The sequence below is a fragment of the Rissa tridactyla genome, chromosome 2, assembly GCF_028500815.1.
Source record: "Rissa tridactyla isolate bRisTri1 chromosome 2, bRisTri1.patW.cur.20221130, whole genome shotgun sequence".
NCBI classification, from domain to species: Eukaryota; Metazoa; Chordata; class Aves; order Charadriiformes; family Laridae; genus Rissa; species Rissa tridactyla.
The window spans coordinates 114,829,039-114,844,773 of NC_071467.1; the positions used below are offsets into that span (position 1 = coordinate 114,829,039).

General features: G+C 43.4%; 1 protein-coding gene across 1 annotated transcript in view; it reads left to right on the plus strand.

Annotated features, from left to right (window-relative positions):
* NPSR1 (neuropeptide S receptor 1) overlaps positions 1–15,735 on the plus strand; it is a 64,762-nt gene that overhangs the window by 36,336 nt on the left and 12,691 nt on the right. Inside the window, exons 3-5 of the mRNA XM_054192026.1 lie at positions 8,540–8,643; positions 8,998–9,091; positions 13,846–14,047. Coding sequence (XP_054048001.1) covers positions 8,540–8,643; positions 8,998–9,091; positions 13,846–14,047 — 400 coding nt within the window. The remainder of the gene's footprint in view (positions 1–8,539; positions 8,644–8,997; positions 9,092–13,845; positions 14,048–15,735) is intronic.

Sequence of the window (15,735 nt, forward strand, 5' to 3'; positions counted from 1 at the left end):
TATGTGTAAGTAACACAAGATGGGAAGTGGGAACTTTGCCCTAAGATTCAGAACTATCATCAACTTCATCTGCCCCCACACGATTCCCTAACGCGAACTGCCAATCCCAAACCATGGTATCAGCAGAGGTCTGAAGAAGGGGACATTTGAATGGAAATCATTTGCCTTTACTTTCCTGACTGCTTTATGATGCATCCTGATTTTGCAAGAAAACAATTCTCCTATCAGTTCTTCACCTTTGCGGATGGACTGAAACCACCACTGATGTGGATGACCTAGTATTATAAGCCAAGTCCTCCTCCTTGCTCACCCTCTACTGCATTTGACGTGCCGCTGCTGTTCCATTTGTCCTGCCCTGCTTTGGCGGGTGCCATGCTCCCTCCTGCATTGCTGCTGGTTCAGTCTAGCCCCCTGTGCCCCTCCAGCCATAGCCCCACAGCAAGGGCAGGGTGGGAAGGAATGGTAGGAAGAGATTTGTTAATAAAGGCAAATTAAACAAAACCTTAATGCCCTTCAGAGTGGCAGGGCATGTTGAATTCAAATTCCTAGGGACCTGCTCTCCAGCTCTTCTGTAAACACTGTTCTGAAGAGGTTAACATTGTGCAGTACATTCTTTTCTCAGTCCTTCATCTTTTAACCTGGATGAGCTCTGGAGTGAGGCTGGAGCTTCACTGCATCCACCATTTACGACATGCAGCCTAACAGGGCCCGCCTCATTTCGGGGGAGGGAGACCTCGGAGCAGAAATGTAAGAAGTGCAATGAATAAATAAAATGCTCACCCAGTGCAACAAAATTTCTTGTCACTTCTTATGAGCCAGACAGAGAAAAAAAGCATCAATTCTGCCACTGAAAAAATACACATGGCTTTAAGAGAAGGAACTGAACAGGTTTCCTCTTGAAAATTTTCAAGTGGGTTTTGTTTCATCCATTACATTTTGTGTTCTGCTCCAGGCTCCCGGGCCTGAAGGAGAAAACACACAAGAGCAGCGTAGTACGCATCGCCGGCACACGTGCCAAACCTGCTGCCTCACGCGTGCGGCAGCACAAGCGCTGTGGCGGAGAAAAATGTTTGTGGGTGTGCTTGCTGATTCCCCACAAAAGCTTAGCGCACCCCAAATTTTGGCCACCACTTTTCCCCCCCTTTTCCTGGGATTCTCCAGCAGAGAGCTGGGATCCTTGCACCATCTAAGCGCAACCACATCGCTTCCACATCAACACTTCTAAAAGAGTTAAATTCAGGGCGGGAGGGTTCACAGCGGCTCCTGGGGGTGCCAGCCATCCTCCCCACTGGTCCCATCTCCAACATTGTACCCAGATGCTCTGCAGTGCAAGGGGCTGGAAACAGCTACAAACACAGGCAAAGGCACCTGGAGTGATTGCAATGAGGACGAACGGGCTATCAAGGTGCTCTGCTCTCGCAAAGGCACTGCAGTGGGCTCCTGGGGGCTCAGTGGTTTAAGAGCTAAAATTTAGTCATTTTAAAAGGCATCTTCCAGGTATCTTGCAGGTATCTTGTCCTACAGGTGCCCAGGTACACATAAGTACATAACCTATTTCACCATCAGCTGCTGAATGAGAGCAGAGGGGTGGGTAAGTTTTCTAGCTAACATGGTCACAAAACTATTTCTATTGCAGCAAATACTTGCAAAGCCACCTGATGTGTTTTCACTAGAAAGCACAGACTAAGGGAAGAATGGAAGTAAGACTGTAATGAAACGAGATGCAGGGGTGTCTGTGGGAGGTAGGGCAGCTTCTGCTGCTCTCTCTCCCCTGTGTCTGTCCTCGAGCCAACCTGCCACTCCAGGAGCCCTAAGTACACTTAAATTTAAATTGCTTGCACCCTCAGGTCTGTAACAAAATCAGCTGGGGGTTTACTAACTTGTAAGGCAAGTTCACCGCACTGTCTCTTATTAGCTGACAGCACATTAAGCGTGATACTGAGCAGCAGTGGCAAAGCCGCGATGGCCACCTCATCACTTCAAAATCGTGGACAGGATGAAGTAATAGAGCACTGATGCCATTTTTGTTTTTAAGGGTCTATCACTCCATTGCAGGTAGGTGTTAGGAAACTGCTGCTTCTGATGCTTCCAGAGGATGTGCTCCTTGGGGAGTGGTAGGTGATGGGAATGCACATGGTGAGGTCCAAAAAAATGAGCCATGGGAAATACTCAGCCCTGATGAGGAGCTCCCACCCCCTGTCTTGCCTTACAACGTGTTGCTGCTGCTGTGTTGCCTTGTGCAGCTTGGTACCGTCAACAAAGCAGAACAAAACATCCCTCATTAAAATGGAATCGCTCTGTAAGCGACATGAAAAGAGGGATGACATTTCAGTAAGAGGCACAGCTTCTCCAAAAAGTCGTGGATCACCACATCCAACTTAGTAGGACTGTTCTCATCAGGGGAAAAAAAATGATCAAACTGCAGCTGAGATGACGTGTTGAGTTTTTTAACCCACGTCAGTTTACCAGCAATCTGCTCTCCACTTCTGACAGAAAAGACTTTCAGCATCTTTAGGGTAAGTGTCTTAAGGGAAGAGTGGTGTCACTACTAATAATCAAATGATAGAGATATTTTCTTGCAGACTTGCTAGCACAGATTTTTGTCTTAACCTCCTTAGTTGTAATAGAAGAAATATCTGAAGTCCACGCAAGGTACATCCCTTTGGCAATGCCATCAAGTCAATGAATTTCTATGAACAGATTAACTAGGACAGTTGTAACCTGTCTCTATTCCCATGCTAGACCGCTAATTACCTCCATCTGTTTTCTATAATGGACTTCTGTCTCTGTGGAGGGTATTTTGCCATGAAAATTTGTCTCACTCACAGCAACAGCAAGCCTGCATTCAGATTTGTTCCTCCAAGGGTAATGTTTTCTTTTGCACCCTTTTGTGCTCGTTGGCCATAAGAGGCAGCCCCTACCACCCAAGCTGCTGCCATCACCTCCTCAACCAAGGGGTTCCTGTGCCCAAATGCCTAGAGGCAATGCCTGCACTCAGTCATGTCCAGAAACAATCCAAAGAGATTTTGCCGAGCACGACGGAGACTTGGGTAATACTGGTCTTTAGGGTCCAGTATTTTCACGGATTGTTTCAGTACCTGCCATATTTCCCAGCCACAGACGCTGCAGTACTATATTCAGTATGTTTCAGTCCCCTCTAAGAGGGAATAACAGCTGCTTCTCCTTCTCAGCTGTTTTCTTGGTCTTTTTGATAAATGCTGTTTAAAAATCCTTCATTTTGAAACGCTGACAGGTTTGTAAAGCCAAATACTAGTTCTGCTTTTGAGGATGGGCTGCAGCCATGGTGGCGACAGGTAGGAGGCAGCTGAAGGGTCGCAGACCTAAGCAGCTCTAAGCTGTGCAAACACCAATAGGCAGTTTTTCCCTCCCTGTGAACCGCAGGCAAAGCCATCTTTCCTCCCTACCTCCCTCTACTTTTCCTTATTATTGAAGTCTCATGGATCTTTTCTTTTAAATTAGTTTATAGTAACTCCACCTCCCCTCAAGAGCAAACTACTACCATCCCCATCACACCAGTGCTGTTGTCTTCTGTTCAACAAGGAATCATTTTGCCTACATGATTTTGTGAACATATATTTGGCTATAAGTCACAAACTACCACTTGCTGGTATTTTTATTTTCTATCAAAAGAGAATATATGTCATTAATTGATTTTCTGCCTATTTTTCTGAGGAATTAAATGAACCACACCGTTGCCTAGCAATGCAGACGCAGAACCACTGTACACGCACCACTTCTTGGTTAAAAAAAACCAGAGTATTAAGAAAGCAGTGGCAATGACAAGTTCACGCACAGTTACGAGCAAAGGTTGATTAGCACTGTTTTCAGGAGCAAGCTTGGTGCCATTTGTCCCAGGAACATTCATCAGGGAAAGAATACAAGCATCTACCGTGCAAGCCACTAGCTTAGTAAGGAGCAGTGGGGATACCAGCAGTAATGAGGACACTGAGTTTTAGAGCCATGTATCAGCTACGTTGGTTTCCTGTAGCTGACATTTACCACTTAGGACGTCAGTGATGTAATCCAGTGATACACACTGAGGTGTAGGCTTGCCAAAAGCAACCAGGGAAGGTGGGATCTGCTGAGATCACATCGCTGAAATCGGCTGACTAAACACTAACCTCTATCACAGCAATCCAAATTACACAGCAAATGAGGATTTCAAGACACTGATCGTGGCTGTAATTGCATCTGAGATGATACGTGGGTGAGGAGGATTCATCTACCAGTGACTAAAGCTCTGCTGGTAATTCATGATCTGTGTATCAGATTTATAGCACTGGGACACTGGGCCTTTGTGTGAAAGGGGGCTTGTAGCTGTGAAGGAGTGAAAAAAATGAAGTCTAATTATTGCGCCTGTGATGAGCAGTAAGATAACAGAACAATGAGCAGCACATTCGTTGTCTAAATAACTAATAAAGGTTTGCACCAGGTACTTGTGGCACTGGAGGGGGGAGGACACAACGCAAGAAATGGCCAGGAGGGACATTCAGGGCAAGAAGTGAATCGGTGGAGCTTGCGCGTATGCTTAGCACAGGGGTAACCAGTTAGCTGACGAGAGAGTGAATAATAGATGCGTAACAGAAAACGATGTGCAGAATCAACAGATTAGAGCGTATACAGCAGGGAGCAGTAGCACAAATTCTTTGTCATCATGTGTAGGTTTGCTGTGTTTTTCCTGACCACCTGCACAAGGCACATTATTTACTTGGTGGCTCTATATAAAGTAACCTGTGTCTGGATGACAAATCCTCGAAAGATGTGCAGATGGGTCACACTGAGAGAGTCTGTTCCTTTGAAGAGATGGGATAAGAAACACCCTCTGGAGCAGGCAGTAGAAGAGCAAAGGAGTGAGAAAAGTTGGTCTGGTACTTGGTAGGATAGGAAAGACAAGAGAGATTTCTGAAACCTCCAGAGGGCATGAGGATATTGCGTGGAGAAATGTTGCTGTGATTAAAGGGTATTGAGAAATCTGGCTAATTCAGTGTGCATGCACAGCTGGCTGCATCTGCTTTGGCACTCATGTGTGTGCTGTGCTCAGGGGCACATGCTCGGAGGAGCACCTGCTTAGCCCTTCACAGGGATTCAGAAACTCGGCACAAAGAGCTCTTAAAATATACCGCTGGGGGAAAGGAGCTGAGGCTGCCAGCACAAAGAAGCTGTGAAGTTTAAACCTTGCTTAAAAGCCTCTGCAGTCACATGAAAAACCTCACTCAAAGGCTTTCAAGAGAAAGACGGTTTTGAGTTGTCTTTAAAGCTCATGAAGTATTTAAGGCTATAGCTGTACTGGTAGGTAATTCCATGCAGAGGGGGCAGACCTCTAGCATGACAAAGATGGAGCTTTGGATGTGTAGATCCAAAGATAGATCTACACTGTGCATTCTGGGGGGGTTACTTCAGCTGAGTAAAGTCCCCGTGGTCACAGAATCACAGAATCACAGAATGGTAGGGGTTGGAAGGGACCTCTGGAGTTCATCTAGTCCAACCCCCCAGCCAGACCAGGGTCACCTAGAGCAGGTTGCACAGGAACACGTCCAGGCAGGTTTTGAATGTCTCCAGAGACATTCATGACGCCAGAGCTGGTCCATCAGCCTGAGCACTGGCTGGCACCTGCATGGTATGGGGTGCATGAGGGGCACCCCTGGAGAGCAGCTTCAGGACAAGCATTAGCCAAACCAAAGGCTCATTCCCCTGTGGCTTCTCCATCATGCAGGGGCCAACCACAGGTTAAAAAAGTACACCCCTGATGCAAACTAAAAAGCTGATGTGGGTGTACTCTGGAAGCGCGGTTCTGGGCCTGTCCAAATTGCTTGCACCCAGCAATTGGCTCTGCACCCAGTGTCCCAGAGACCGACAGGATGCTGGCCCGTCTCCCACCTCACCTGCAGGATCCACCTCCAAATCTCTCTCCTACTGCATTGGAAATGGATGGCAAAATGGCTGTGAGAAGGGGGAAATAAGGAGACAGCTGAGGTGCCTTCCCTTCTCCCACTCATTCCTCTAGAGCGCATGGAGATGGGCAGGAGGGAGGGCAGGCCCTGCACCCTCCTGCTCTGGAAAGAAGATGAACCCCCATTTCCCACCTGCTTGGCGGATGCTCAGAGCATCAAAAGCTGGAGGATACCCTGAGGTGAAGCTCTATTGATGTGTATGACTCTGAACCTATGAATATTTCATTACTGGAGAGAGAGAGAATATGAATCAGTAATTCAGGAGTAAGGAAAGGGGAAGGGCTGGGTTTGAACCACTGCTGGAAGATGCATTTCACTTTTTGAAACACTTAAACTCTGTGGTTTCTTCAAAGACCACCTTAATTATATACACCTACAATCTTTTCCGTAAAGTCTTAAAGCCACTGTACTCATCAGAGGAACAATCATCCCTTGCCCCATTACTCTAATTAATGAGCAACATTTAACACAAGGTTTCAAACCACAAACTTTCTTCTGGAGGTCGTCTTTGATCCAGCCTCCCTCTGGAGGCAGGGGAAGAGAGAAGAGAGAGAAAACGGGGAAACACCAGGAGAGGAAAGAACAAACCAGAATTAGTTGAACAATAAAGTCATGAGGAGGGAGGCAATGTAGTTATGCGCAACAGCAATGATATTTCTCTTCTAATTTCCTTTCGAATTTAGCCTTGAAGAAATAGAGGAGGTAAAGGATTACTGATACAGGAAAAATAATCCTAGTTTTCCAATGAAGCAAAACACGTTGCTGCTTCTAAAGCATTAAGCTGAGATCTCAATTTCCAGCTAGAAACATCTGGAATTTCTGGAATTTCAGAAAGCTTGGAAGAAACTCGTTTTGACAAATCCATACCTGTTTGCTTGGAAATTCCTGTACAAACTGTCCACCACTCAAAAAAAAAATGTTTTGAAATTGTTGAAAAATCTTGTTTCCAAAAGCATATATTTCAAACCAAAATCTTCTGATTTGGGGGTTAGCATGCCTCTGCCACAGTAAATTTTAGAGGTGGTTTTCGAATGTGTAAAATGGTAGTATCAAAATGAAACATTTTACCTCACCACTCTAATTTTTTTTAAATCAGGATGTTACTTGGTTTTGTCCTGATAAATTGTACAAAATGTTTTCCCAACCTGCTCTTTCCCGTTGTGGTAAACTGTGCAAGAAAAGCAACATGCTGTGTCACTTAAAGTGGCAAAACTCTGGATTGACGCGCATTTTCTTCCATGGGCAGCACCTAAAACACGTATCTTGTCCTACAGGGAGAGAACTTTTTTATTATCGTGGTTTTAAAGACAAAATTTAATATTGCCTATATGTACAACAGCAGTACCAGCTTTTGCGATTCCTTTGTAAAACTTGCATTGCTGTGAGTGTTCATTTGTACAGTAAGAAGCAGAACAAAAGCTGGAACATCTCAGATTTTCTACAAAAAAAAAGAAAAAAAAAGAAAAGAAGATGGCTTGAGGTGTATTAATTTTGGTGAATGCAGACTACAGAAGTACAGGCATAAGTAGGCTAACTTTAAGCTGACAGGGCAGGGTTAGTCATTAAATAATTAAGTTTTCTAATAAAATCCTGACAAAATTTCCACTAACTTCAGCAGCATTTGGATTTCACCCCAGGTGCTTTCACAGGAGACATATTTCTTTTTACAGTGAAATAAAAGACAAAAAGACATTAAATAGTTCAATATTTGGCACAACTGAGATCAAGACGACGCACTTAGACGCTAACCTACAGCTTCTCCCACGCTATATTTTAACCACACCTCACAGAAAACCTGGGGGATCTTGGCAGCCAGTGGTGAGCCTGGCAGGCTGCAGGATCAGGGCCACCCCCTCCATGTCTCTCGTGGATAGGCCTGAAACGTTTAGATGTATAGATGCGTCATCCCTCGAAACATTCGAGGTCAGGTTGGAGGGGGCTCTGAGCAAACTGATCTGGTTGAAGATGTCCCTGCTCATTGCAAGGGGGTTGGACTAAATGACCTTTAAAGGCCCCTTCCAACCTAAACCGTTCTGTGATTCTATGTACATGGGAGTAACAACCCAGAGGTGATTTTTTATGCATCTGCACACACAAAAAGCAAATTGTTATTTCAAGAGAAATTGATCTAATTATAGGCATCTTCAGTATACATGTGGGTATAGACCGAGACCTGCATCCAGTCTAGGGCTGACGTGGCCATTTCAGCTGGTCACCTTACGTCCCTGAATTAGCAACGGAGAGAAAAAGGCACTTTAAGGGTGCAGCTCATACCCGTTTGTCATGCCAGCCAGGCAAGTCGTGCTCACAAGAAGATGCCAGCTCTGATGCTTAGAAGAACCCCACCTCGTCTGTCTGAATGGATTGGCTTTAAATTAAAAGAAAATAAAACCACAAAACTCTAAGTGTTTTCTAAGGCCTTCCCAGCAACTCTAGCATCCTTTACGGACCGGTCACAGCATGGCTGGGGGAGCTGGTACATCCCGAGGGTCATACCTGCCTCTGTGGCTCACCTGCAGTTATGTGTTTGCTTCTTTTAATGCTTCTTCAGTTAACTTTCTTTGCAGATTCATTCACGGGACTCATAAACATAATGACGGACATCATTTGGCGCTACACTGGAGATTTTATGGCTCCTGATATTGTTTGCAGAGTCGTTCGCTACTTCCAGGTATAGAAACCTTGTGCTCCCCTGTATGCACAAGCTCACGTGGCTTTGTGTCCCCACAGCAACTAACCCTAACGAAAACGCTGTAGAAAATTTTTTGTAGCATCAAAAGCGATAAATGCTGAAACTGTTCATTTAAAGTTGAAACACTTTTAATTAAAGCATAATAAGTATTTGAAATTTTGTGGACAAGATAAAGGAAAAAGATTTGGGTGAAAGCACAGGGTTATTTTTTTTTCTTTTTTCTTCTTTTTTCTCAGTGAAAGTTTTCAGATATTATTAGTTCAGTGTTCTCACTGACATTATTTTCTGCGATAAACGTGTCTCAACTGCTGCCTCATGTATCTTCTGCCCCAGGTGGTCCTTCTATATGCCTCGACTTACGTCCTTGTGTCACTAAGCATAGACCGGTATCATGCCATAGTTTACCCAATGAAGTTCTTGCAAGGAGGTAGGAGAATTTCTGTACCTTGCTATTGCTATGGATATTGATGGATAGTTTTTAGTTTCAAAATTATTGACCTTGTTGCCATGAATTATTCATTCCTGCTGTAGCAACATTTGGACTCCGTTACAGTTTTCCAAGTGGCAAAGGAGCTGTGGTTTCGAGATTTATTAAGCTGCACTTAGCCCTCAGCAGTTTTTTTAAGCATTGTGTTAGCAAAGAATGAAATGACATTTTAAAAAGTATAGAGGTTTTCATTATCTTCCAGCATTTTGAGAAGGTTACTATTGGCAAAAGCTATCCCTCGTACAGCTATGCTGATTCTAGGTGCCACAACAGTTACACTATTTATTCACACTAAAAAATAGCTTGGTGAGAGAGTGCAGTACTGAGAATTCATACAATAGTTTGATAAGACAACTTCAAAAGCTATAGCATATAAGTTTGGATATCTATTGTTTCTTGTAATTTCTTCTATTTGTTATTTTTACAGCACTCATATATCCTGGCTGCTTAGCAGTACAATTTAAAGAACATGATTTCTTTCCTACAGAGCCTAAAGTGGGAAGTTAAAGTATGTTGCACTGAGTGAATAAACAGAAATAGCAGGTGGGGAGGAAGGGGAGTAGTTACAAGAACCATGAGGTCTGGAAGACACACTTTAATCAGATGCAAATATCATTCTTGGTTTGGCGTAATGATGGCTTTTGACAGCCTGCTCTATTCAGGGGATCATATTAATTGTCCTTTCCGGCCTTAAAAACCTATGAATCAATCACAGCCCAGGCAGTGGTGCAGCTTTGGCAGATGTTAAGGTCTGAAAACTTCAAATACTTTGTGAAATTTAGCCTCATATTCCCTGGCGTGCAGACCAACTTTTTCAGACCGGGGGGATTGATATCAAGGTTTTCTCTGCAGGCTTTGGGAGGCTCTGCAGCACCTGCCGACATTGAGCTGGGCTCGGGAGGGCTCAGAAACCACCTGAAGCACCGACTGCCGGCTGAGCAGGGTGAGCTGTGAGACAGGCTCGCTGGCATTTTGTCTTCATATGTGGTACAAGAAAAGCAGCACTTGTTAAATTACCACCTGGGCCTAGTAAAGAATTTGGTGGTTAATCTTTGCAAAACACCTTGAAGTTGAAAAAAAAACCCACCAAGCCACCTCAAATATTTATAAAAGCCTTTTTTTTTTTTTTAACTCGGTCCCATTTCCTATACCTGTACCATAAAGATTTTTCGTGTCTTTTTAAGACTGGAGAAGAGCAGACATTGCACCCAGCCGAGGGGCAGCAGAGGCATCAACTGGGTGTAGGTTTGGGGGGGAAACAGGCCACGAGCAGAGATAACGCTGGCAAAGCCCACCTGCCTCTGGCAAGGGCTGGCTACACACTGATGGACAAGCAAAGACCATGTTTAAGTGCCAAAAGGAGGCAGCAGTAAATAAAAAAGAATGATCTAGAGATTTATATTTACCCTAGCAGCTTCCTGGAATGTACATAAATATATAAATATTCACCTTTCGCACCCAGCTGTTCCTAGCAGAGGTGTTTTGGGGGAGCTTTTCAAATGCCCTCTTAGCCATTCTGCAGGCAGACAACAAAGAGAGTTACAAAACTTCATCATTGGTAATGACGCAGGGAAACTTTCAGAACAGTTCTGAGTCAACTTGTGGCAAAGTTCTTTGCAAAAGGAAATGCTCATCCCCCAAAATAATTCAATCGAATGAAAGAAACAAAAGTTGTTTGTCCTTACCAATTTTAAAAATTATGTTTCCATGTAGCCTTGAAATATCATTTTGGAAAAAAAATGAAACTTCTTGCTTTGAAAAAGTGAAACAATTTATTTTTTAAAAAATTGCGGTTTAGTTACTAGCCTCAAGTCATGTTAAAAAAAACATTTGCATGGCTTCTAAGAAAACAAACTTCAACAGTTAAATATTTTATACTCACTTTGTGAATATATAAATGACCACAGAAAGTGCAGGATGTGGAAGAATTATACATTCTAATCCTAACGCTTTTACAGTGTGAGGCACTTAATTCAATAACCAAAGGGGTAATTTAAAAAAAATATCGTAAAATAAAGATTAAAAAGAAAAGAAACTGATATACAAACTAAACAGCAGGTGACAATAAAACTGCTTAGGTAAAAGACAAAACCCAAGCAGGTGTAAACTGTCCATTGCATGGCTTTGGGCTGCGAATGATGCTAAATTCCAGCAGATTAATGAGGTTCTGGAACAGGTCCCTCCCTCTGGATTTAAAACCTAATTTTAAAATGGCACTCACTTTATAGAAGGGTTGCATAGCACTGCTGTTCATGGTAGGAAGGACCAAAACTCCTCCCAAGAGGTGCCTTCCCACCACATGTTGCTGGGAGCAGGCAGATGTGCACCAACCCACTGCCACAGCGCATGGATGGCAGAAGTGGAGCAAAGGGGACGGTGACATGAAGACGTCCTTTAGGAAAGTCAGTGCCAGAGCTCATGACTGAGATTCTTGCTCCAGCCCTGGGTGTTAGTCTTGACCACCCCAGCATGAAGAAATCTCCCGTCTAAAGAGCGATATTGTTCTTAAAGGAAAATACTGAGACTGGCTGAATAGAATATCGTATTTCAAAAGCTGTTATTTATTTGATTCCATTTATAATTGATATAGTTCTAGTTATAGGATTTGCTGGCATTCAGAGCATAGTCGAGCACTTACAAAAAACAACATAAAAAGCCCCTGCTTGTGAGGCAGCCAATTAACATTAGTCTGATAAAACAAAAGTCTACTTACCTAGATGCTATCAGTGCCCTGTGAAGCCCTTTAGACCAGAAAGGCCATATTTTACCAAACAGAAGGGACATTTAAAACAAGATTAAATGAACACTGCAGGTAACGTTTTATAAAGCACAGAGACAAAATACCACTCTTGTCCAAACCAAATTGCCCGCTTCTCATCAAATTCAGGGCATCGCTGCACAGTACAGAAAATAAAGTATATTATCCAGGTATGATCTTTTCCCCTCAGAAATAGGGAAGTGGGCCCACTGTGGCTTGTATGTATGTAGTTTAAGTAGCTAGCTCACAATCGAAAAGCCCTTTCTGTCAGGAAATATTTTATGAAACTTAATATTCCTTTTGCGAAGTTTATTCTGTTATGCTTTGGGAAACTTTACGGTTCTCTTCTGCCTGTCCAATATTTATAGACTCAATATAACTCTCTCACGTCAATGTCATCAGAGTTCCCTTAAGCCCTAGATTAGCAAGATTGTATTTTGCTCAACGTGGGTAGCATTTAAAAATGAGGAGGATAAGTGAATATTTGCAACTGATGTTTTATAAAGCATAAAATCACTTTTTGAATGTTTCTCTCACACACTTTCATATTGCTCTTTGAGCTTCAAGGAGGAAAGACGTTCTTCTTGATATGCATAATTTAAAGCAATTTTCCATTTCACACACAACCTCGGGTATTTTGTAGGACAATAAAGTATTTCAACACCAAATCTTCCCAGATCAAAAAATCCGTCCCCATCTGTTCTTCTCACAATCTGACTCAGGAGGAATAACCGCTGCTGAGAATCACTGGTACTCCACAGATCAGCCTTTTTTCCCCGCACTTATCTAGATCTACATGGATTTTAGCCAGAAGATACAGATTTGTCAAAACAAATGCATTGGGGCTGTTTGCTCCAACCCATTGATTTTTACAGTATTCCATGGGTGCCAACAGACACGATTTGGTTTCCCACCAGTTTTCCCCACTTGACAGTGGAGGAAGCCAGAAGTCAAGGGGAAGCAGTAGCCCAAACCTGCCAGGTGTTTTGGAATTACTCAGTTCCTGATCTTCATCATGATGTCCAGCACAATATTCTAGTCAATGTCGCTTGTGGCAGATAAAATAGAGCTGAGCACTTGAACACCAGCCCACCATCATCTGCCCTGTCTCATGATTAGCAGTTCACCCTTAGCACGGCTTGGGCATGTTCCCATCATCAGGAGCTGGATTTGGTCCCTGCTGTGCCATGGGGAACTGCAGGAGTTGCCTGGACTCTCCTGGACCATGTTTCTTTGGGGCAGTAGAATTGCATTTGGAGTTAAAGGCAGCTAGCTGTGCAGTTCTTTCCCGATCCTGACCAGAGGTGTTTTCTCTCCCCTGATAGGAAGTGTTTTGCAAGCTTTCTCACTACAAGATGCATCTAAATGTTTACTTACCATTCCAAGGAGGATATTTTCCCCCTCCAGTACATCCAGTATGTTCCAACCTAGTGTATGCTTTAAGTAACCTTTCCTGGTCTCAGCCTTCCTCTGTTATCTGTAGCACAAGGACTTCTTCCTTTCTGTCTCTGTGTCCTCCTACTGACTGCCGCTTTGCTGTGCCAGGGTAAGAGTGCACAGCAGGTCAGGGCTGCGGTCCTTTGCATTTGTTCATGATGTTGTCTTGGTGGCACTGAAGCACCTTTCACATCTCATGTTTCTGACTTGCTGACCCTGACCAGTGCCTTTCTCATAGCGTTTCAGATTCACCGGACCCTTAGCACCTTTAAATAAAACATTTAAAATACAAGCCCATAACAACCGGACTTTTTATCATGAGAAAGAGATGAAATCCCCACACTCCTTTGCAGTCTTTTCAGCACCAACCAGCTGTAGACCAAAATTCCCTTTCTTCACCCAGTTTCCTCCCCTTCCCTGCCTGTCTATCAGTATTGCTACAAGGGGACAGTCGTGCCAGCACCCCCATTAACAGCATCTGTTTGACTCTGTTGCACAGAAAGACAGGCGAAAGTTCTTATTGGAGTGGCCTGGAGCCTCTCTTTCCTGTTTTCCATACCGACTCTGATTATTTTTGGGAAACGGCAGCTCTCCAACGGGGAAGTGCAGTGCTGGGCTCTCTGGCCTGATGACTCCTACTGGGTACCCTACATGACGGTGGTGGCTTTCCTGGTGTACTTCATTCCTCTGATCATTATCAGGTAAGCCTGAGCCGCAGCCAGCAAGCGTGTGGTGAAAGCTGTCAAGTGTGCAATCAGCTTAATGCTTTAATTTCTACTCATTCATTACGATTTCATTTCCGCACCTGCCTTATAGCTGCTTCAGTTTTTATCACATAATGCACGGGTCACTGTACTTGCCCTGGGTGTTCTCCATACTGTATTAACAGCCAGAAACATTTTCTCTGAAAAAAAAGGAATGAATCTCTAAGTGTGTCCACTTATCTCTGCAGATTCAGGCTTGAAACATATCGTTATAAATCCAGTAAGAATGTCTAGCTATTATGACAAAACATAGTTTTAATAAAAGAACACGAGACGACACTTAACGCTAATTAAACTAAAATTAACTTAAAGTGCTCTCAAGCTTCATAATACTAGAAGAGTGTTTCTTCACCAGGATTGGAAAGAAATCTCCAAGTGTATGAAGCTGCCAACCACTCCTAAAATATAAAAAAATATTTTTTTTCCCATTTTGTGATGGGAAACCTGAGCTGCAAATATTTGAGACTGATTTGCCTAAAATCGCGAAGACGATCTGCAGCAGAATCTACTTTTAAACTGAGGTCAATCAATAACCCAGCCTGTGCTTGGTAATCAATGAATTTTATTGCCTCCCTCGGGGTGCCGGCATTACCCACTGTTAAATAAAAATTACTTAGCCATGAGGAGCTACTAATGCAAAGGAGCAGTCAAAAACTGATGTGGAAGAGGAGTGAGGCTTCTGAACTGCCTTGAAAGGCTGCCGGTGGCAGTAACTTGTTCTCCAAGCCCAGACGTATTCCTTTTCTTTCTTTCCCTTTTATTCTCTTTCAGTTGCAGGGTTAAAATAGGATTTCTTTGTGTCCATGTCTTCCTCTTAGGGGCAAAGAAGACTTGCTGGGACTCCTTTTGTTCCCCATAATTTGGTGACATGCTGTTTGGGCTGTGAGAGAGGAGCTATGTTTGCGTGTCCCTTGGACATCTCTCATGGTCCATCTGCTTTTCCAGCCATGAATCCCAGCTTCCTGCTCATTAGCACCCCAGATGAGAGCCGGTGGGGGGGAGAGGGGGGGCTGATCTTTTCTAGGTGATGGACAGGACCGGCTACACAGGGTAAATAGTAAAGACCGTGTCGTGGTTTTAGTTCCTTTCCAGTTGAGCTGTGCCTTGAAGTTTATTACTGTTTAATCACAGAGATTAGGTTCTGCAGCTTCTAATGGAAACAAGTTTATCTCTATTAGAACCAAAACCACAGGAGCATGGAAACCGTGATGCTTGAGCTCATCTAGCTGACTTTTTTGAGACAAATTTAGCATTGACCAGCGTTGGTCCTTAGAGAGAAGGGACAATTTTTATACTTTGCTCGTAACACATCAGTTCGCTAATCCTTCCATTTTTGTGTCAGATTGCACAGATATACAAACAAAATCACGAGAAGTTCTCCTTGAAGAAAGGACATGATAACAACAGAGAAAAACTACTCCCAGATTATCCAATTGCTCTTCCTTCCTAGACAGGATCATTTCTCTTTGTATGTTTGCCTGTATCTATAAATCAGCCTATCTTTAAATAAACCAAAAAATATTCTTGGAAATATGTAAATGAAAATGTGGATCTGCAACCCAGCACTAGCAGCAAAAAGAATAAAGACACTCAGAATTCTGAGACAAAAAGTAATTTAACTGTGC